General features: G+C 43.8%; 1 protein-coding gene across 1 annotated transcript; it reads left to right on the forward strand.

Annotated features, from left to right (window-relative positions):
* The first annotated feature begins 4,930 nt into the window (after positions 1-4,930).
* On the forward strand, positions 4,931-21,402 carry IRF4 (interferon regulatory factor 4). Its single transcript, XM_049882130.1, has 9 exons — positions 4,931-5,146; positions 6,383-6,636; positions 7,885-8,071; positions 8,974-9,062; positions 9,734-9,875; positions 11,776-11,883; positions 14,599-14,952; positions 18,291-18,403; positions 20,276-21,402. Exons 2-9 carry the CDS (start codon positions 6,421-6,423, stop codon positions 20,417-20,419), a joined length of 1,353 nt encoding a protein of 450 aa, XP_049738087.1. The 5' UTR covers positions 4,931-5,146; positions 6,383-6,420; the 3' UTR covers positions 20,420-21,402.
* The last annotated feature ends 343 nt before the right edge of the window (positions 21,403-21,745 follow it).

The raw sequence follows: 21,745 nt of genomic DNA on the forward strand, positions 1-21,745 counted from the left end.
TTTGGGGGGGACAGAATTCAATCCATGACAATGTCGCTTTGTCATCCTGGATCCCAAAGTGGTGACATCCTGCAATGGTTCTCTCATGTCAGCAAGAAGTAACCCTATGTGGTTGTAAGCCCCTGAGATTTGTGAGACCCATTATTACAGCATAATCTGATCTTTCCTGAAAGATATACCTACCACCCAAAGTGCCCCAGAGTCTTAAGAGTAACACTTCATATGTGATAATTGATGACAGATTGTTTCAAAATGTCAGCTGAAAGAACAGATGATTAACTTTAGAATTACCAGCGTTATGAACTGGTAAAAATGGATAGAATTAGATTAAACTATTTCCTTTTCACTTACTGCTTCAGTTTCCAGAAAGTTGCCTAAAGTTATTGCAAACCGTTTGTATTTTTACGGCTTGGTGAAGGGAGCTGGCAGTATCAAGTGGCCCCTAGCTAAAAGCCACATTACCACTTATGTGGAGAGCATAACAATTCAGAGAGAAAGTGTTACCAGGAAACTTCTTAGAGAATTGGCAGGCTGAAGAGACAAAAAAGCAACAGTTGCTTATAAACAAAGGGAAATGAGACAACATGAGACACGAAGTGTCATTACTTTAGTATCTTTGACTTCACGACCTTTTATTACATAATTGATTAAAATAGTGTCTAGTGCTGCTTTAACAGAAATAACACAGGTGGATGGTTTTAACAAACAGAAATTTATTTTCTCACAGTGTATGAGGCTAGAGGTCTGAATTCAGGATGCCAGCTCTAGGGGAAGGCTTTCTCTCTCTTGGCTCTGGAGAAAGGTCCTTGTCTCTTTGAGCTTCTGGTCCTAGGCAATCTTCAAGTGGCTTGGCATCTCTCTTTCCCCATCTCTGCTTCTCTCATTTGTTTGTGTAATCTCTTTAATATCTCAAAAGAGATTGATTTAAGACACACCCTACGCTAATCCTGTCTCATTAACATAACAGAGACAACCCATTTCTAAGGAATTATAACCACAGGCATAGAGGTTAGGATTTATAACAGTTTTGGGGGAAACAAGTCAATCCATAACAGACAACAAGTCTCATTTCCTATAATCCTACTCTGGGCCTAGGAAACAGGCATGAATATTAGCTCTGTGGCCTAAAAAAGTTTGCATATACATCCTGAACAGGCTGCATTCTGGGAATGCTTAATACTCTAAAAAAAAAAAAAATACTCCAGCTATGCAAAATTCTTTCATTTAAGAAACTCAGCACTTTGCAAACTAAATTAAGAAATTATATACAGCTTTATATGAAAAAAAAATCCAGGTTTATGCGTCACCTTGATATTAACAGAGGTTTTATAACTTTACAAAGAAAGTTCAACTCAGTTCCTTGAAACTGGGTATGCAGTGAGAGCATTTAAAGTATAATTTCATTTCCAGAGTGTTCTGTCCTAAATATTCTCATGCGTTCTCCTATTTAAGTAGGTCATATTTAATTTTCAAACAATTAAATATTTGACAATAGTAGCTGAGATGCAGCAATTTCCTCCAATTTACTCAAATTGAATATAACTTTGTGTAAAAGAATGAAGTGAGATCAGTGGTTAGGTCAGTGGTTTTTAAAAAATGCATCTTTTCTTACTCTGAATTTACAGTAACCAAAAAGGCCCCAGGGATGGCATTAATTGTTTCAAGTTAGAGCCAAAAGGAGAAAACATAATTATTTAGGGTTGGAAGCTCCCAACCTTCACTTGTAGATGAGGAGAATTGGGTCAAGGAAGACTGAGTCCTACCCAAGTTGACTTAACCAGTGAATGCCAGAGCTGTAATTAAAATGCCGTCTCCCAACTGCCAGTCCTGCACTCAGCAGTTGATTATGAAATATTCAACTCAATGGGCAGCCAAATGCCTTGCATATAAGGAGAAAAAACTGTCAGAGCTGGGCTCTTGAGTGCCTCATTTTGATCTCAATTAACCCCTCTGACTTTTTCTTTCTCATTTTATCTGGGCAATTGGGCTGAATACTGCCTGCCCTATCTACTAGGCAGATTTGATCTGGGGATTAAAAAAATAAAGTCTGCGAAACATCCCTCATCACTGAAGTACTAGGTGAGTGATACAAGTCTTGATTTGCTGAACACTCTGTGTGCCAGTCATTGTGGGGAGCAACATTTCAGTATCAACCCACCCCTAGGAGGCAGGAACCACGGTCACCCTTGCTGTACAGGAAAGATAAACTTTGGTTACATAACTTACCTAAGGCCCCACAGATCTGATCCCGAACCTGAGCATTTAATCACTAATAATAGCACCTCCCTGACATACAAAGATGTGATGGTCAATGGTAGTAATTAGCATTGCATACACAAATAGCAGGAGAGTATCAGATGGCATATTCACCCTATATTGACTACATAATAACAGCAAAATAATTTTAGCATTTTCCTGATATTTTACAAGTGATTAAAAACTGTTGTCCTTTAAGCTTTTTCAAGAATATCATTGCATTGTTTGTAACAAATTTTAGCTCCTCTCCCTTTTAAAGAATAAATTAGTGTCATTCAACAGAAGGTTTCAATTATTTATTTTTTGTGTGTCTAGTATGGATGGTGCAGGACCTGACAGTGTTTCATTCTGTTGTGCATAGGGTTGCTGTGAGTTGGAACTGGCTCGACAGCACCAAACAACAACAACGGTATGGGTTTTCTAAAACATTTGCCTTGAATATGAGTGTATAATTTGAAAAGATTGATTTTTAAAATATTGAATTTAGGTCAATTCAGCTTTTCTTACAGACTATGATAAATTGAAAATTGAAATACTCCATTCAGATGGGGGCTCCATTGACACACAGAACTTCAACATCCGGGCAGTTCACTGAAATAAATAACATTGTCCTAGAATATGATCATTAGCCTTTATTTGGAGGAGACATGCAATTGACTGATTTCCTATTTGTTTTTGCTGTTTAACAAGTTGTGTCACTTAAGGATAAATATATAGTCTTTTACTGAGGAATGCTTTGATTTTCTTGAGAGTCTGTGTGTGTATAGGGGGAGCTTCAACTTTAAAAAACTTTTGTCATTTTTAGTTTCAACTATGACTAAGATGTACTTTGTGAGCATTGACATCACCTACCTGGTCACTTCCTTCCCTCCCCCAGGGGTACTAAGGCATAAAAAGTTTTAGTGGTTAAAATATTTTATTCTTTGCATTCTCCTCATCATACAAAAGAAAAAAAAAAGATCACTTCTTCTGGTGGATCAATATGACGAGTGAGTAAGCCAGAAGATGGCGTTGAAGATTAGCAATCACATTTCAGAACAAGATAGGCTTGTGTAGTCTCAGAAAGTTTCCTACAGTGACTGCATGGGGTCAGAGGGTGTGGATGAGTTAGGAAAATGTCAAAACTGACTGAACCTGGAGCGGAGCACATGTGTCTGAAAGTGCAAAAAGCTCTCTCTAATGTGCCATTTTTGAGTTTAGCAATCTCCTTTTGACTGGTATGTTTGTGAACATTTTCACATGAAGCATGAGGGCCGTGATCTTTGCTTTATTCACTGATATGTCCCCAGTGCCTAGGACACTTCCTGACAAGTAGTGGGTGCTAAAGAAGTATTTGTTGAAAGAATAAATCCTGAAAAGGAAAAGAAGGGAAGAAAAACAGGTTGTAGCTAGAATTTTCTTTCAACAAAACCATGTTATTTATTGCATAGCCTCTGATAATGGAAAACTTACTTGGGTGAAATAAAAAATATGGCATCCTGTTGATTTCTGAGAAGGTCTATGAGTTTTAGGAAAAGCAAGCTTCTCTGTGCCTCACTGCCTGTTTTGTTCTAGCAAAAGCTAGTTTCTTTGGGAAGAGACATTGACCCAATACATAAGATTAAAAGAAAAACTGAGAAATAAGTGAAATCAAAAGCTTTTCAAAAGTCACAAGTTGACCTGGAGTGGCGGTGGTCTAAAATCATATAGAAACTCATGATCTGACATTTTACCTGAAAATGCTAAGTAAGTAAACATGCTCAGAACATCCAAGACCTGCTTTCACGGTCCTCAGATGAGTATTGTAGTGAAAGTTCAGTTGGGGGTGATGGGGAGGACATCTTAGAAAACAGAATCCTAAAAAAAAAAAAGAAAAAACTGCCTTCGAGTCAATTCCGACTCATAGAGACCCTGCAGAACAGAGTAGAACTGTCCCATAGGGTTTCCAAAGCTGTAATCTTTAGGTAAACCGACTGCCACATCTTTCTCCCCCAGAGTGGCCAGTGGGTTCAAACCGTGCCAAGCGCTTTAACCGCTGCACCAGCAGGGCTCCTTAAATAAAACCCTACATCTACTTAAATATTATTTCCATTTTTGACATTTATACTCCAACAACAAACTGCCCTCTCTCAAGTTGAGGTTAAAATTATGTCATTTTAAGGTGAAATTTGGAGGTGATTAAACACTTGGATGCTTCAGGACCCCTCTGAACTCTGTCATGTTGCCATAACTGAAACTTTGGGGGCAGTTTAATAGATGCAAAAGAATGTAAACATTTCTAAACATGTAGGCACATATTTGAACCACGGTTTATACGCTCAAGGGATTTGGGCCATTTCCTTTTTTTTTTTTTTTTCAAAGAGTGTGATGTTTTCTAAACATCTCAGAGGTGACCGTGGTGTGCCGAGGGTCCCACTACCACCCAACACACACACAGACACAGTCTTCCCTTAAGCGCTCTGCAAACGCGGCTTCCAGACCTGCTCTCTAGCCCCTTCGAGTCAGATTTCCGCTCCTACACGCCCCCTTCCCCCCGCTTCCCGCCCTTGTCACGTTGCTGCCGTCGTTGTAGCTGTGATTAGTTGTTTTAAGGGCCTTCCGGGCAGGTCCTGGGCAAAGGTGCGCTCCCCGCCTCGCCCCGGGTCCTTCACCGGAAAAAGCACCGCCGACTGGCCCTCGTCAGCACCCTAGGCCCAGAGGGTCTCCCAGGCCGCCAGAGTTGCCCCATCGCTGGGTGGTGGCGCCTCGCCTCCCTCGCGAGCCCTGCCCCTCGAGCGCCCCCCGGGGCGGGGCCGGCGAGCCCCGGCCCGCCTTCAAGCGCTATAAAGTTCCTCTTTCTCACTTAGACCTCGCAGTTTCACCACTTGAACTTGGGACCAGACACCACACTCAGCTCCGAGCCGGGAGCGAGGTAAGCTTAGCCCAGGGTCCGTGAGGGATGCGAGGTTCGGCCAGCAGCGGCCGGGAGCGGGAACGGGAGCGGAGATGTCCCCGGAGCTCTATTCCTCGGGGAAAGCAGGGTCCCTGAGGGCCCCGATCCCTTGAAGACCCCGACTCCCGCCCGGTCTGCAGCAGGTCCTGGGAGCGTCCGGACACCGCGCGGCACGTGGGGCGCCGCCCGGGCCGGGAGATCCCGCTCCAGGCAGGGGGTAGATACGGCTAACGGGACTTCGGAGCCCGGGACTGACCGAGGCTGGGCCGTCGACTGACCGACACAGCGCGGCAGACGTTCCCGGAATAGGAGCCCCGGCTCCTCGGCTCAGACCTCAGGTTCCTTTCCCCGCGCCTCCTTCTCACCAGCCCAAGTCGCCGCAGCGCCGGCGCATCGTCATCCGGCTTGGCGGAGGGGCGCTCCATGTTCAGGAGGCAGGGAGCCACTCTGCCCTGCTGCCGCCTCCTCCCAAACTTCGGCGCTGGCGTCGCCTCCTTGGCGGCCCCACTCACCCACCCACCCACCCACCCGCCTTAGTTCTCCTCGCCGGGCCTGGCTCTTCCTCGGCGACCCCCACGCAGGCCGACCGGCTCTTCTCGAGCTGGCAAGGGCCAGGGCTCTTCGTGGGCAAAGGGTGAGGAAGAGAAGGCCAGGAAGGAGGCGCGAGGTGCTGCCCCCCGGACGCCGGGTGCGGGCAGACGGGTCCAAAGCGGGCACCGAGGGGAAAGCCCTCCGCGCGCGGGGACCCCAGGGAACTGGGAGCGGGCCGAAGTAGGAGACTGGGAAGGAGGGACAGTGGCTCCACAATGGCCTGAGAGAGGGCAAGGAGGTGTGAGAAGGAGAAGTGCGTCTGCAGACGGAGTGCGCGCGTCAGAATGCCGGAGCGGCGGGGTCCTGCCTTTGCGGGGTGCGCCGAGGCTACAGCTCTATATATTGCGGGCGCCCAGGCTCAGGGGGGGTGGCCCCAGGTTGCGAGGGTGCCTCAAGGTCACGGTGGGGGTGACTCCGCGGAGGGAGGGCGCATTCCGGGCCGCCGGAGTGTGCGCGCCGGGGAAACGCGCCCGCCCGCCCGCAAAGGGACTTTCCTTTAAGTCGGTGGACGAGGCCAGGTCCGCTGCGCGCCTCGCTGCACCGGGGACGCCCAGACCTCGTGGCCGTCGGCCGCTGGCTTGAGGCGGCGCGGCGGCTGAACGCGGTCGCTCCTCTCGCCTGCAGCCCGAGCGAAAGCGCGGCAAAGCGGGAGGCGACGGGGCATGAACTTGGAGGGCAGCGGCCGTGGCGGTGAGTTCGGCATGAGTTCCGTGAGCTGTGGCAACGGGAAACTCCGCCAATGGCTGATCGACCAGATCGACAGCGGCAAGTACCCAGGGCTGGTGTGGGAGAACGAGGAGAAGAGCATCTTCCGCATCCCCTGGAAGCACGCGGGCAAGCAGGACTACAACCGCGAGGAGGACGCCGCGCTCTTCAAGGTCACCAGCGCGTCGGAGCCCACGCCGGGGGGGGGGGGGGGGGCGGATAAATGACCGACTGGTCCCCAACCCCGCTCGGTGGCGGTTCGCAGAGGGGCAGAGACTACGCCAGACGGACCGGGTGGGTGAGTCCCGCAGGTGTAGGTGCCCCGCAGGGAGCCTCAGGTAGAGTTGACCAAGGCCATGGGAGAGGGAGAGGAGGCTTCAGCTTCTCAGGTGATTGTACCAACAGGCCGGGTTCCCACCTGAGCTTAAGGGGTTAACAGTCCCCCGGGAGGCACGCCGCTCCAGAAGCTGGGAACTTTGGGGTCTCAGCTAGGCTCTGGGAGAATGGAGGTCAGGGCCCTTGGGCTGAGGGTTCCTGGTGGTTTCTGTCTGGGTTCCCCTGTTTCTGTTGGCCCTCTGACTCTGTCTTTCCTCCTTTTCAGATCCCTCTCTGCTTCCCTTGATCTGTCTCTTTCTAGGAGCACTCCAGGGTGTGCTCCAGTCTGTTTTCTGACTCTTTCCCTCTGTGTGTCTTTGTTTCACTGTTTTTCTCTCTGGATCTCTCTCTCTCTGTCTGCCTCTTCCCCTCTAGCTCAGTCTCTGTCTTTCTCATTTTCTCTCTCTTTGGTTCCTCCTGTCTCTGTTTCTGTTTCTTTGTGTGTGTGTGTGTCTTTCTCTTTTTCTGAGTCTCTCTGGCTACCTCTCTCTGTTTGGGCCACTCTCTGTGTCTTCCTCTGGCACTCTTTCCGGGCCCTGCCCTCTTTCTGTGTGTCTCTCAGCTTGCCTAGGGAACTGTGCATGAGGGCTCAGCCGCTTGTGGGCAGAGCAGGAGAAGGGGACTTCCTCAGGGGATTTGCTCTCAGCTACCTCAGAGCCTCTGACCATCTGCAGGACTCTGTGGGTAGCTGCACACCCCCACACCTCTGTCCCTAGTTCCATTCAAACTCACTTCAAATGTTACGTGGATCAAACCCATCCTGGGGGTTCTTAGCATCTCACCCCACTTTTTATAAAGCCACTTTTTTCATGGCCAGAGAATGTTTAAACCATCATTGAGTCTTCACTCAAAAATGATAGGGTCCAAAGTGAATTGTCATTTACCTAGAAGACAGCTACCTGGTGTCTTTCTGTCCCAAATTTTGAGAAACAGTTTAAATCTGAAGCACCTAAGCACCGTTATTTACTTTATAAAATAAATTTCACCCATTCTTTTTTTTTAAAGACCTGTATTTTAATTTTTTTCTCCTTATTCTTTCCCACCAGGCTTGGGCACTATTTAAAGGAAAGTTTCGAGAAGGCATTGATAAACCAGACCCTCCTACCTGGAAGACACGTTTGCGATGTGCTTTGAACAAGAGCAATGATTTTGAGGAATTGGTTGAGAGGAGCCAGCTGGATATCTCAGATCCGTACAAAGTCTACAGGATCGTTCCCGAGGGAGCCAAAAAAGGTAGGGTTTCCTAAATAACTTGAGTTTCGGTCACGGAATATATGCAGTGTGACCCTCGTAAAGCCTTAATTTCATTCTGGGGGTCACTTCTCTTTTCGTTTTTCTTTGCCTTGCCTGCCTGCCTCCGACCTCATGTTCAGGCCCTGCAGCTGTGTTGCCTGTTTTCTCTGGGTCATAAGTTAAAATTCTCATGGTATTTTTGTAGGATAGTTTCTCAGACTCCGGGGTCTCTCCACCTGTGTGTGTGTGTGTGCATGCACTCACATGCATGTGTGCATCCACGTGCACTTTTTCCACTTAGTTCTGGTAAGGTGTGTGCCCAATTATCAAACCAAAAAGGAAACATTCTTTGGAAGCTTCACTTATCTACAAGTCTTTCACGATTAGCCATGTGTAGAAGGTGAAGTACATCCCTGTATTGTTACTATTTATAGTAATAAAAATATCAAATTTTAGACGGCGAAATAATCACTGAGGGCTTATTAAAATTCTGATTCCTGGACCCCTCTTTCCAAGATCCTGACACTGTTTATGTTGGGTGCAAAGCCCAGGAATCTGCATTTTAAACAAGCCTCACAGATGACTCTGAGACCACTCCATGGGCCTCCCGGAAAATCCCTGCCACAGCCTTTCGTGGGTGATGTCCTGCCCGCTACAGAGTGAACCCGCACACCATGCTTCTCTCACTGTCTACCTGTCCTGCAAAGTCAGACCTTGGAGAAACAGTTTAAGGGCATGAACAAATAGTTGCCTGAGGTAATGGCTGAAAACTGCATTTGTCAACACTGTGGTACACATTCTAGGAATTAAACTCGCAGGTATTTATTTCTCCAAGATCTGACTTTTAATTATGTCAGTTCCTTTTTTCATACTGTGCCATTTCCTTTTTCCCAATCACTCAGGAGCAAAGCAGCTCACCCTGGAGGACCCCCAGATGGCCATGAGCCACCCGTACACCGTGGCAGCTCCTTACCCTTCACTGCCATCTCAGGTATGGCAGAGGGCACAGTGCTTCTGGGGTGGGGGGCAAGCCGGCCCATGGGCCCCACAGTGGGAATGAACAAACACACACCCCAGTGACACTTGATTTTTGCTACGATGTAGTAAAACAGACAAGACCAATCCTTGGTATTGAATGAATATCTCACTCTCCAAATAGTTTCAAGTTCAAGGGCAGCTGGGTGTGCCTGCCTGTTGGTAAGCACTTTCTACTGATTCTAAAATCTTCTGGGAAACAGACCTTTTGTGGAAGCTGGAAATTTTGGAAGTAGTGTTTTATCATGTGAGACCACAGGACAGCTGATCTCTCCAGGCTGTTCTGATGTGAATTACAGCTCTGTTTCCTTCACTTTGGTGGGTAAAGGAGGCAGTTTTTCCTGCAGTATTTTTGGTGCCAGATTTAACCATATGACGAAGCTTTACATAAATCATTACTTTACAACAGTGTCTCAGTTGTGCTTTTTGATACTCTGGCATGATGAGCAGCTCACTCTAAAGTCTTCTTGGATGATAAAATTTTTTTGACTGCCAGCTTAAATAAGAGACACTCTGCGGAGTTTGAAAGGAAATAAAAGAATCTCGCCCTTTCCCAATGCCAATAAATTGTTATTTGCTGAGGGGGTTGCTCTTCACCTTAGCTCCTGCCTCATGTTCCATTGACAGGTTCATAACTACATGATGCCGCCCCATGACCGAAGCTGGAGGGAGTATGTCCCTGATCAGCCACACCCAGAAATCCCCTACCAATGTCCTGTGACGTTTGGGCCCCGCAGCCATCACTGGCAAGGCCCCACTTGTGAAAATGGTAAGGATCTTGCTGGGGCTAGTTTCTGGGGCTCCTCAGCTGCCCCTGGCACTGCAGAGTGAGCCTGGCCACAAGGCTGTGGTTTCTCCTGATATGTCTTCCCAGACATAACATGGCTCATTTCGCTTCTCAGAGGCAGACAGGAAAGGCTTACATGGCAAAGAGGGGGTGGTAAGGTCCTTAGAGGAAGGAGACCGGTGTTTACTGAGCACCTACCATGTGCTAGGGTCAATGCTGCACACTTTTCTGTGTCTGCTCTTATGCAAATACCACAGAGATGGTCCCAGGGAGCTAAAAATTACCCCATTTTTGTAGAGGAGAAGACCAAAGCTTGTAGAATTTAAGTGATGCCCAAAATTACCCAGTGAAGATGTTGGGGCCAATGCTAAATTTCAGCTATCCTAACCCCAAAGCCAAACCTTCCACTTTAGACAGAAGACATCAAGCTGGTTGTTTATATTTTTTTAATTATCTGATTAATAGGTTGACCTAAATAATCTTAAATTCTATTTTTAATCTTGTGCAAAAAGTGGTGGATCTTGGCTTGTTAACCTCTTGGATTGTCCCTTGATGCTGCCTGATTGCCACGTACTCTCAGTAGTTTGTTTCCATTTTCTCATCTGTAAAATGGGCATAACACAGCTACGCCCAAGCCCTACTTCTGTAGGGACATTGGGAGATTATTGAGATAGTATGTAGTTGTTCTTGGTATCAGAGGTGATAAAAAGAGAATGAATAAACACCAGAAGAAAACATAAGAAGTCTCCATAGGGTGCCTAGCGCTAGTGATGGGTCCCAAACAGACTTGCTTCTTCTGAATTAGATGTGATCTCATGCCTGTAAGGAGTTCGCCAGACATCAAGTGACATTTCTCAGCAGAAGCACTAATTATCTAAGTACAGAAGAATTTCACAAGTGTGTTTAATATAGCAAAACACAAGCTTTAAGGACTTTTGAGTTAGTCGTTTAAGTAGAAATCCTGAACATATCAGCACACTGACCGTTTTATATGTTCTAGGAATATTTTCTCCTTAACAATTTGGTCAGTTCCCCTTTTTCTGAATGAAGAATGTTTAGTTCATTCTTAGCTTATGGTATTATATAATTTTCATATTCAGTGGTATGTTTACAGAAAGCTCAGAATTCAGTTTTATTAGCTTTTCAAGAGTGATTTGTAACAAAGGTTAGTTTTCCATATCATACTAAAGGAATTAGCTGACATTAAACTTGTTTCTGAAATTCAGACCTGTATCCCACACACCTGGCTCTATTGAACTGTAATAGCCTTCATAAAGAGGCCAAGTTTAGGATTGTCAAACAGATGGAATGGATAGAAATATTTGAAACATGGCTAACACTAAATGAAATGCCAGAAAAATTAGGTTTTATTGCATATTCCTTCTCTATTAATATTTAAAGCTGCAAACATTTATTGAAGGTTTGCTATACTCCAGTTACTGTACTGGTAAGTGCTGTGGTCCAGTGCTCTCCTAAGCCCACAGAAAGCAAACAAATAAATGTGGACTAAATAATGTATGTTTTTAAATCTGACTTGATAATTTGCAGCTCTGCTGTGTGGACAGGGGCCCAGTCTCGTCATCACTCTGAGCCTTGGTTTCCTTATTTATCAGTGAAGGAAGTGGAGCTCTAGATTCCTTCCGAAGCTTGCTCTGCCTTCAGTCCTAGTTTCTCCAAACAGGAATGGAACCTGCCCTTGCCTCACGGGCGTGTGCTGTGCAGTTGATGGGCCTTGGAGTGTGGTGGGCCCACAGGACAGGTGGACGGGGCACACGCAGGTGTGTGTTCATGTTAGGTGTGCACATCAGTGCAGTGTGAGGCAGCCTCTTCATGTTTTAGGCTCTCTGTTAAGACATCGTTTGATTTTTATTTGCAAATACAGGTTGCCAGGTAACAGGAACCTTTTATGCTTGTGCCCCACCTGAGTCCCAGGCCCCTGGAATCCCCATAGAGCCAAGCATAAGGTCTGCTGAAGCCTTGGCGCTCTCAGGTGAGTGCCGCGTCCCGGGACTGCACACCACAGGAGGCTGCCTGTGCCCTTTGCCCCACAAGCATCTTCAGGCAGGTCTGGGGGGATGTCCCTGGGCACAATCACATTGGGCAATGGGTGCCCTCAGCCCTGCAGGGGTCTTCCGTGGCATCTGGCAGCGTGTCCTTGAGCACAGTGACACTAGGCAGTGGGTGCTTGCTTTTCTATCTGCACCCCTGGAGGAGGTGTTCCCATGCCCTGATGCCCCACAGCTGTGAATAAGGAGCACTGTCCCAACACGTACCAGTCAGAAGCCAGTCTGTGATTCTAATGCAGTTCCAAACGTTGTTTTGAGTTGAGTCTCCTTAAATTCTCTGTTGGCATTGATCTGCGTTCCAGGAACATGCAAACACTTCAGTTTCATTTACCGAGGTTCAGTATAGGGATGACCTACTGTGCCCAGAAGGGCCTCTCTTCAGCAGCACTCTCAAAACGTAGTTTAATTTCTTAGTAAAGCACAGGGCCTCTTGTTTGGAAAGTTGATCATTCTTCTAGGGTTTAGCCACAAGCAGAGCTTCCTTCTCTGCTTCCTGGAGATGTTAGTTCTGGCTCTTTCTCTTACGTCAAACAGTAATAGGCTTCTGGTCTTCCCCTGAACTTTAATATGTCTTGCAAACAAATATGGATTCAATCTGATTTTTAAAGTTCCATTTCTACAAGAATTCCTGCACCACAGAGATCCGAACCTATTTTAATGAAGCTGTTTTCAGATTGTCTCCCAAGCAGATACCTTAAGGCGTATTAAGCATATTTGATGTATTAAGTATATTAGATAACGTTTTGGATTATTTTAAAATGGGATTTGTGCTTTATATTAAAAATGAGTAGTTTAAGTTTGGAATTCTCACCTTGCCCCTGCCTTGTTTAAACATCAGTGATAGAAAACATGAAATAAATCTAAAGGTTTCAGGGAGATGAGAGTTGTCAGCACTTTGCTTGCTCACAGAAGAGCCAGGGTTGTAGTCTTCAGTTTTTTCCAATTCCGAAGTCATAACTGAGGCACATTGCCTTTTTCTGATATTCATGAATGACTGAAAATGTCTTTGGGGAGGAGGTATTTCAGAGCAGTAGGCTTGTGTTTGTTTCTAGAAATTTTCATACCCTTTTCTTGAGCATCTAGGACTTGCGTGGGTGCCTGGAGAGTAGGAAATAAACAGCTATTTATATCATTGTGGGCTCGTAATTTCTGGCGACATGAAATGAAATGAAACCTGCCCTGAGAGTCACCTCAAATGGCCAACACCCACTCCTCATCCACGAAAGCCACCTGAGCCCTTGGGAGCATGTTCACAGCAGCTGAGCCAAGTGGAGAATTGAGACAATGAGACTGCCATTGAGGAATAAGAGGGTTTTGTGGGTCTCTTTTTTTTGTATTTGTAATGCAGATTAATTATCTGCCTTTAGCACACTTATTAGAGACTGCGGTTCTCACTCACTTTTAAATCTCATGCAGTTATGGGTGGGTGGTGATATGGGTGATGATAGGTGCCCATGATGCTATTTGCAGTTCAGTCAAGAAGCCCCTTGCAAACGTAGCTTTGTCTTTTCAGGGTGGATGATATTTGAAAGATTTTCTTTAAAATAAGTAAAATTTTTATAACTGAATTAATCTCATTTAAAATTTTAGAAAGCTTCAGTTTCAGTGTTAGTTTCGAACTTAGACACGAAGCTTAGTGGGATTTCAACAGACTTTAAATAAACTTTTGGCTCAGAGAATATTTTACTCATTGATTTCTTTCTTCCCATAAGAATTTTATTATAAAGTAGTATATATACAGATTACAAAATCAGAAAAATAAAACATCACATTCTCACCACTGTTGGGGCCTTGGTACTGAATTTCTATGTGCACACCTACATAGATCTTTTTTTTTTTTTTTGCCTAAATGATATTGATACTTTAGGGTAGTTTCAGACACATTGATATATTTGATTTTTTCTAAAACACCATTACATTATTTTTGCTAGTAGAAACTAAGAGTTTATTTCCTCCAAAATTGAAATTGATTGCCATGCTTAAAAGTGAATTCTTCTTTAGCACTACATGTCTTAGCACTGAAAAAGAATTTTAGACATTAATGTTGTCATCACTATCATAAAAAAAAATTTAGTAAGTTCTTAAATGACCAAGTGAGCGCTTCAGTGCTCCTCTCTAATACAAATTGAACGTATTTTTCAGAAAATTAATGAAAGATATGCCCCTCAAAAAAGAATCCATGGCCATATAAATAGGAAAATACTGTGTTAGACAAAGTTAAATAGATTTATTTATTGTGGGACTTCTCTAAGTGTTTAATACCACCTACTGTGAATCTCCAAGAGGGATATGCAGGCATGCGGCATTTCCCAAGCTTGTTTGGCTGTACCAAAAACCAAATCTGTTGCCACTGACTTGATTCAGACTCAGAGCAACCCTATAGGACAGAATAGAACTGTCCCATAGGGTTTCCAAGAAGTGGCTGGTGGGTTTGAACTGCTGACCTTTTGGTTAGTAGCTGAGCTCTTAACCACTCTGCCATCAGGGCTCCTATTTGGCCATGGAGCTTTTTATTCTGAGAGCATTGTGAGACACTAGTGTTCCACGAAATCCACCTTGATAACATTGGTCAGCATTGTAATGAGGATCAAACACTTCTGTGCCTGTTAATACTAACTTGGAAAGCTCTCTGTCTATAGATTGCCGGCTCCACATTTGCTTGTACTACCGGGAAATCCTGGTGAAGGAGCTGACCACGTCAAGCCCTGAAGGCTGCAGAATCTCCCATGGGCACACCTACGATGCCAGCAACCTGGACCAAGTTCTTTTCCCTTATCCAGAGGACAGTGGCCAGAGGAAAAATATAGAGAAACTGCTGAGCCACCTGGAAAGGGGTGTGGTCCTCTGGATGGCCCCCGATGGGCTCTACGCCAAAAGACTTTGCCAGAGCAGGATCTACTGGGATGGGCCCCTGGCCCTGTGCAGTGACCGGCCCAACAAGCTGGAGAGAGATCAGACCTGCAAGCTTTTTGATACACAGCAGTTCTTATCAGGTAGTACACCTAATTGCCCTTTAGAAACAAGCATCCCAACACATGTCAGTCTTAGAGAGAAAATTGTTGTTGTTAGTTGCTGTCAAGTCTTCTCTGACTCATGGTGACTTTATGTGTAACAGAAAGAAATGTTGACCAGTCCTTGCACTGTCTTCATGATCACTGGTATATTTTAGTCCACCATTGTGGCTGTTTTGTCAGTCCATATCATTGAGGCTTTCCCTCTTTTTCACTGACTCTCCACCAAACACAATGTCCTATCCTAGTGACTGGTCTTTCCTGATGGTGTGTCGAAAGTAAGCAAGACAAAGTCTTTCCACCCTACCTTCTGAGAAGCATTCTGGTTGTATTTCTTTTAAGACTAATTTGTTCATGCTTCTGGCAGGTATTCTCCACCAAGCCATAATTCAAATGCATCAGTTCTTCTGTCTTCCATTTTCATTGTCCAGCTTTTGCATGCATATGGGGTGATTGAAAAAAACCATGATTTTGGTCAGAGAGAAAATGGAGGCGGTTAAGGCATGCCTGCCACCAGGCAGATATCTTCATTCTGTTAATTTCTGAGCTCTGCGATCACAGAACAAGTTTCCTTTCTGGTTCACTTCTCTGCCACTGCCTCCTCCTGCCAGTTCCCTTCATTGGGAGAGGTGGGAGTAGACATCCAGATGAGATCTCTCAGATGAACTGCTTTCCAGAATGACTTAGTAAAATTCTGTTTTTCAACAAATACCGATTAATAAGGTTCCATCTTATCAGCAGTATGACCTCACAAAGCATATCTGCTGATGTTTAAGGTATTTTAAAGCTTTTTGAAAAATAGTAAAGTTTAGAAGTATATTATTAACATGCTTAGTTATGAGATGTGTCATCCTTATGCAAATGCCTTAAAGCATATGGAACCAGGGATAGAGTGTATTGAACTGATTTCGCAAAGGGGAAATTATGAGAGTGCTTTGAGGCATCTGTATGATATAAGTGTTTCTAATCATATTTTCCAGAACCAGTAAGTTTTGTTTTCCTAGTTTTGATTTCATGACAATTAGTCCTGGGCTGGCTGTTGTAAAGGCACTGGGTGTGTCATTTTCATAGCTTAATCCAGAGTATTGACATAGTTGTTAGTTGATAGATTTGGTTAGAGCTCAGCTGCTAACCAAAAAAAGGTCGGCAGTTCAAATCCACCAGCCACTCCTTGGAAACCTTATGGGGCAGTTCTCCTCTGTCCTATAGGGTTGCTATAAGTCAGATTTGACTCAACGGCACCTGACAACAACAACAGATATCAGAGGCGTCTTTAGGGGTGAAAAGGCCGTTCCATCAGCCAACTGTCAGTTCTTCCTCTGCCTTGTCCTTTACCTCTTCTCCTGTGAGTCCCTCCTTCAGCAACACGGAGGCCTTTGATTTCTCAGATGCCCCCACTGTGACTGAAAGTGCTTCTGGATTTAATTTGTTTAAAATAAAAACATCAAGCATCTCTGTGCTCTGGCACCACTGACATCTGCTCAGCCTTTTCCCCTATAGCTCATCCATATTCTTTTTTGGTGCCCCAAACACAAGTCCTGGGATGACTGGCCTTCCTTCCCACCCAGGCATGTTGGAGGAGAGGGAATGAGTCTGGTTTCCTAAAGCAGTTGTGTGGTGAGGAGGGCTAGGTCCTGAGAGCCCCTCACTCGGCCACGGAGCATCACAGACATCTGCCAGGAGTGTCCTGTCGTGGCAGGAAGGGGCTTGAGAAAGACTGAGAAGCAGTGGGTCCCTGGGTGTGCCTCTGATTAGCCTGTGGAACCTGGATGGCCTCACACTGCATGGAAGGTGGCAGACAGAGGGCCTCTGTGTCTTGGGACTCAGGGCTTTAGTGGAGGCAGCCCAGGAAAATGACTCTCGCTTCTGAGTTTCTCTCACTATTCACATTTTAGGAAGATCTGGTCCTCCTGTTCTAACTGTAGCTATCAGGTACATTTTGAGTCACAGCTGCACGGCTCGAGAATGGTGGTGCAAGCAAGAGAGGGCAGAGGAAGAGTCCCAGCTTGCGAGTGTCCTTGGCTGCTGAGTCACTTGCCTAGACTTTAATATTTATCTTTGAGCAAGAGGTGTGTTCTTTTCCTCCCTCTGGAACCTTTACCTTGAAGTGTTCACCAAGATTCCAGGAGGAGCCTGTGAACTTGAAAATTGCAGCTACGTAGACCAGCTTCTTCTAATTAAGAATTCCCACCAAACATTCCTGCTGTCCACTCTGGCCGGCTAGTGTGGGTGTGGCTTCAGACAGTGGTAGTGTATGCGTTTTGTGCATGCTGACCAAGTACATTGTTTGAACTCTGGAAGAAATAAGCAGGAAGTCAAACACTCATGCGAGTTAGCTAGAAACTTTTCTCAGTTGGAGAGGACAGTGGAAATCTTTTGTATCTACCCATTCAGGATTTGCAGACTACTAGGGACAGCCCCAGAAGGCTTGGCTTGAGAGTGCATATCTGATAAAGATGCATTGCACTGCTGTTTTACAGAAGCTTTAGCAGCTATTGTGTAAACTGTTTCTTTTGGGGACATGACAGAAAGAGCAGGAACAGCAGAGACATAAGAGTCATCTTGAATGTGGGTGAGAGGACAGCAGGTCAACATCAGGGCTGAGCGTTTGTCTCCCAGTCTTCTGCTTTCTTGTGTGTCCCTAGGACAAGAGTGCTGCCTCTGGGTTGAGCATATCCACAAAAGTGGGGGTCAGCAGTGCCTCCTCACCATCCTTCTCATCTCAAACCATCTTTCTGTCCCAGAGGATGGGTAAAAACTCCATTCGAAATTAAACAGTTAGGGCCTGGTGCCTTGTGGGACACAGCTAGCATCAATACCTGTGTTTACTTACCAGGTTAATGCAGAGCATTCTGTGTGGTGCCCTGAGCCTCATAGATGTCTGCCCTAGCACAGACACCCTGGAATCTGGATTGTGTGGGCTCAGTGGTTCTGGATGAGGTTTTAAAATAATCCTGGGACATGTCAGAAAGTTCTGATTTTTTTAATGAAGTTTTTTTCTTTGTATAAACTGTGTTTTTGCCTCAACATGGCTACATTGATTTCTCTTTTTCTCCCTCCCTCACTCCATTCTGTCTTTGTCATCCTCATGGGTCTAATGCTACAAAGCAGTGTTTTTAATCTTTGGGTTGCGTTGCCCTTTAAGAGTCAGATGGAACATATGAACCTATCTGTGCAGTTTTGTACTTCACTTGGAGGGAAATAAAAAAGACATACAGTATTCTCTTTTTAGTCTTTGGAGTCCATATTAAGCTCTTGTTTTCTGATATTAACTGGTGTGAGGGGTTTCTGAGCATAACTTTTTCTTGTGGTTTCCTCAGAGCTGCAAGCATTTGCTCATCACGGCCGCTCCCTCCCGAGGTTCCAGGTGACTCTGTGCTTTGGTGAGGAGTTCCCAGACCCTCAGAGACAGAGGAAGCTCATCACAGCTCAGGTGAGTGTCCCTTATGTTCAGGTTACTTCTTAATCAAAGGCTGAGTCCCATTGAGAGAAGTCCTGAGTGAAAAATAAGCGGCAGGTGACCTGGGAAATCAACCTAACCCTTAAAATAGTGCAGGAGAAAGCGTGGTCAGGCGACAGTGCAGGGGAACTCAGTGCAGAGCACCCCCTAACCTACCCTGAGACACCAGCTAATTGCAGAACCTGGAACAGACTGAGAACCGTGCATCTGCATTGTCCTTTCCCTTTATCCTTTTTTATGGAAGTTGTCATAGTCCCATTTTATAGGGATTTAAAAGGATTGATGCTAAAAGTTGCCCTTTAAAATTCTCCATGTTGAATATTGCTTTTAAAATGCACCCTAGCTGACCTTTATTTGATGAAGAAATATTTCCCATCTTGGAAGTTGTGTATTCACTTGTGTATTTTGTGTGTCCTCTCCATTTCCCAACTCCTCTTTTTTTTTTTCTGAATTTTTAGAAACTATTAGAAACCAACAATTGCTTATTTGGAGGAGGCTAAATCTTTCAACGAATTCGAGTTTATCAAACCATCATAATGTTATCTAAAATCGTTTCATAAAAATGAAAAGATGTTTATATAAATAACATTTATCATTAATTCACCATGGAAAATAGTCCTGACTACCTAAGATTTTTGGATTTGAAAACTTTACATTGATGCTTAAAGAATTAATGGGCATAGATAGTGAGCAATAACAGGTTAAAAAAAATTATACCAGATACAGCTCAGATTTTAGCTGATGATATTTCTTGTTGAAAACTGAAATAAAACACTCTCTGTTCTAGAATACACAACCTCCTCCACTTCTTGATTGTAAAAAAACAAAACCAACCAATCAACAAACAAAAATATAATTTCATAGACTTTAGAGTTTTCTCATGATCGTCTCCAGTGTATCTAGTTGTTAACAACATGGGATTATTAAGTGACTAAATAAACTTGATGTTGATAAATAACATTTAAGAAGTTGGTGATAAACTCCTGCATCACCCTGATTCTAAGGGTATCTTTGAACAAACAAAGTAGCTGTCCTGTAAGTTAGGCAAGGATGGGTTCACTAGACAAGGCTGCCTTGAAAACATATACCCGTGAGTTACTACTCTTTTTTATTTGGATTTAATTCATTTTAGGTACCTAAAACACTAAGAGAATGCCTTAAATATGAGCGATGTCTAAAGGCTCAGTATTGATAGCAGAATCGATTGACTGGGAGCTCTAGCATTTAGTTTTCTTAGATACTGTAAGTTCAGGAAAAGCTAAAAGGTGAATGATAGTCTGGTGAATGTGATCTACACTGATAACCAGACTAGATACATTTGTGTTTAGTTGCCTTTACTTTCCCACAGTAGCAGTTTCGTTGCCATGTTATTTTTCTTCTTTCTTTGGTTTGGAAATGTAGATTATCTGGTTCATTTAGGAATCTTAAGTCTTCAGAATGAGCCTCCACATCCTTATCAAGCTGCAGTTGTAGAAAAAAAAAATTAATTGGTTGAAATTATCCTGAATTTTACCTCAGGCTTTCATTTAATTTGATCATTTTACCTCATTTGGTTCAATCTTAATTAAATGTAAATTTCAAGTGATAGTTGATTTAAAATTATTGTCTTTATGTTAACCTCAAGTAAAACACAGAATTAAGTAGGTTCTGTTTATAGGTCACTATATATAAGAACTAATAATTCTTCAGTTGGCTCCAAATATGAAGTGCTTTGATGCATTACAGCAGATGACTTTGTGCTTACCTTTACTGTATCCTTAGATATTGAGAGTTATTTAATGATGAGCTAATTGCAGAGTATTAAAAATAATTTCTCAGTAATGTCTTTTAAAATCTCTTACTAAGGTTGAACCTCTACTAGCCAGACAGCTATATTATTTTGCTCAACAAAACAGTGGACATTTCCTGAGAGGCTATGACTTACCCGAACACATCAGCAGTCCAGAGGATTATCACAGATCCATTCGCCACTCCTCCATTCAAGAATGAAACATTTCAAGACAAGTGATTTTTGCTTCCTTGTAAATATCTGACTTATGGCAAGAACAACTGATTGACCCCCCTTTTTCCTTTTGAGGAACTTGGAAATGGGGGCTTTGGGTCAGCAGTTGAGGAAAATCTCCAGCAAGTATATGTTTAGAACATCAGATGTGTCTGATTGACAATGAGCTTATTATTGCAGAAGAAGCGGTGGTCTTCCACCTCTGACTGGATGAGGTCCATCTTCTGTAGATTGCCATCATTGGTGATAACTGTGAACATCAACCAAACACCATGTTTACATTTACTTACATGCTCTCTGTAATTTGGTCTTGGTTATTTCTTGCTTGAGGGCTGAGAAAACTTGCATTCCATTATTGACTTCTAACTAGAGTTAGTGTTGTACCATTTTTCAGGGAAGTAGATTCTAAATTTGAGGTTATTTTGCTCACAAAAGAAATTTACTGATATATGTAGGAGCTATAGTTATTGTGAAAAATGCTTGCTGATAGAAGGAAATGGAATCTTTTGACTTGGTTTCTCTCCTTGGGCTCCCCTGAAAGTCAGTTGGTAGATTCTGTTGCTATTCTTTTGAACCAAAAAGCATTAGGGCTCCCTTTGGGTGGGACATTTTTGTTGGTCCTACAACGAAGTAATTGCTGGTTAAAATATTTTTGTTTGTCTTTTTGTCTTTCATTCTTCAGAGATTATTGCTGAAACATTTTTCTTAAAAAGAAAATCAACAGCCCAAGTGCTAAAGAATCTCGATGACATTTCCCCTCTTATCCTGCCTGTTTTGTTTGGCTTCAGTTACTATCCATGGCAACACTAAAGAGGAGCCAGTGTTTTACAAATTGGTGAACTCTGTTAAGAAAAATGATGACAGGATTTAACTTGTTGCATAATTGCAGAATCAGTGGGTTGTTTTTGCTTATGTTTGTGTATTACATGCTTCCTCATACCGTTAATGGTTTGACAGGACCTTGAAATTACTGGGCTTTTTCTAAATATGTCTTTTTATAGCATCACAGAGATCTCCACTTGCTTAAGGAAATCTGATCACTTACATTTTTGTTGTTGATTTTGGAACAGTGTAGATACTCAGACTGTGATGTTGGGGTTTCATTACTTTTCTCATATTGCAGAATAATTGCTTTTACTTTCAGGCTCAACAAAAGACTTGATAGTTCTCAAATACATGCCACCCCTAAATGCCTGTTTTTTTTAAATTCACTCAACAAACATTAATTAAATGCTTACCGTGTTCCTTGCATTATACAATTACAGCCCTCATCAAGTGGCTTATAATTCAGCAGGCCTTTGGGACTTCATTTT

Source organism: Elephas maximus, chromosome 1 (assembly GCF_024166365.1).
Source record: "Elephas maximus indicus isolate mEleMax1 chromosome 1, mEleMax1 primary haplotype, whole genome shotgun sequence".
NCBI lineage: Eukaryota > Metazoa > Chordata > Mammalia > Proboscidea > Elephantidae > Elephas > Elephas maximus.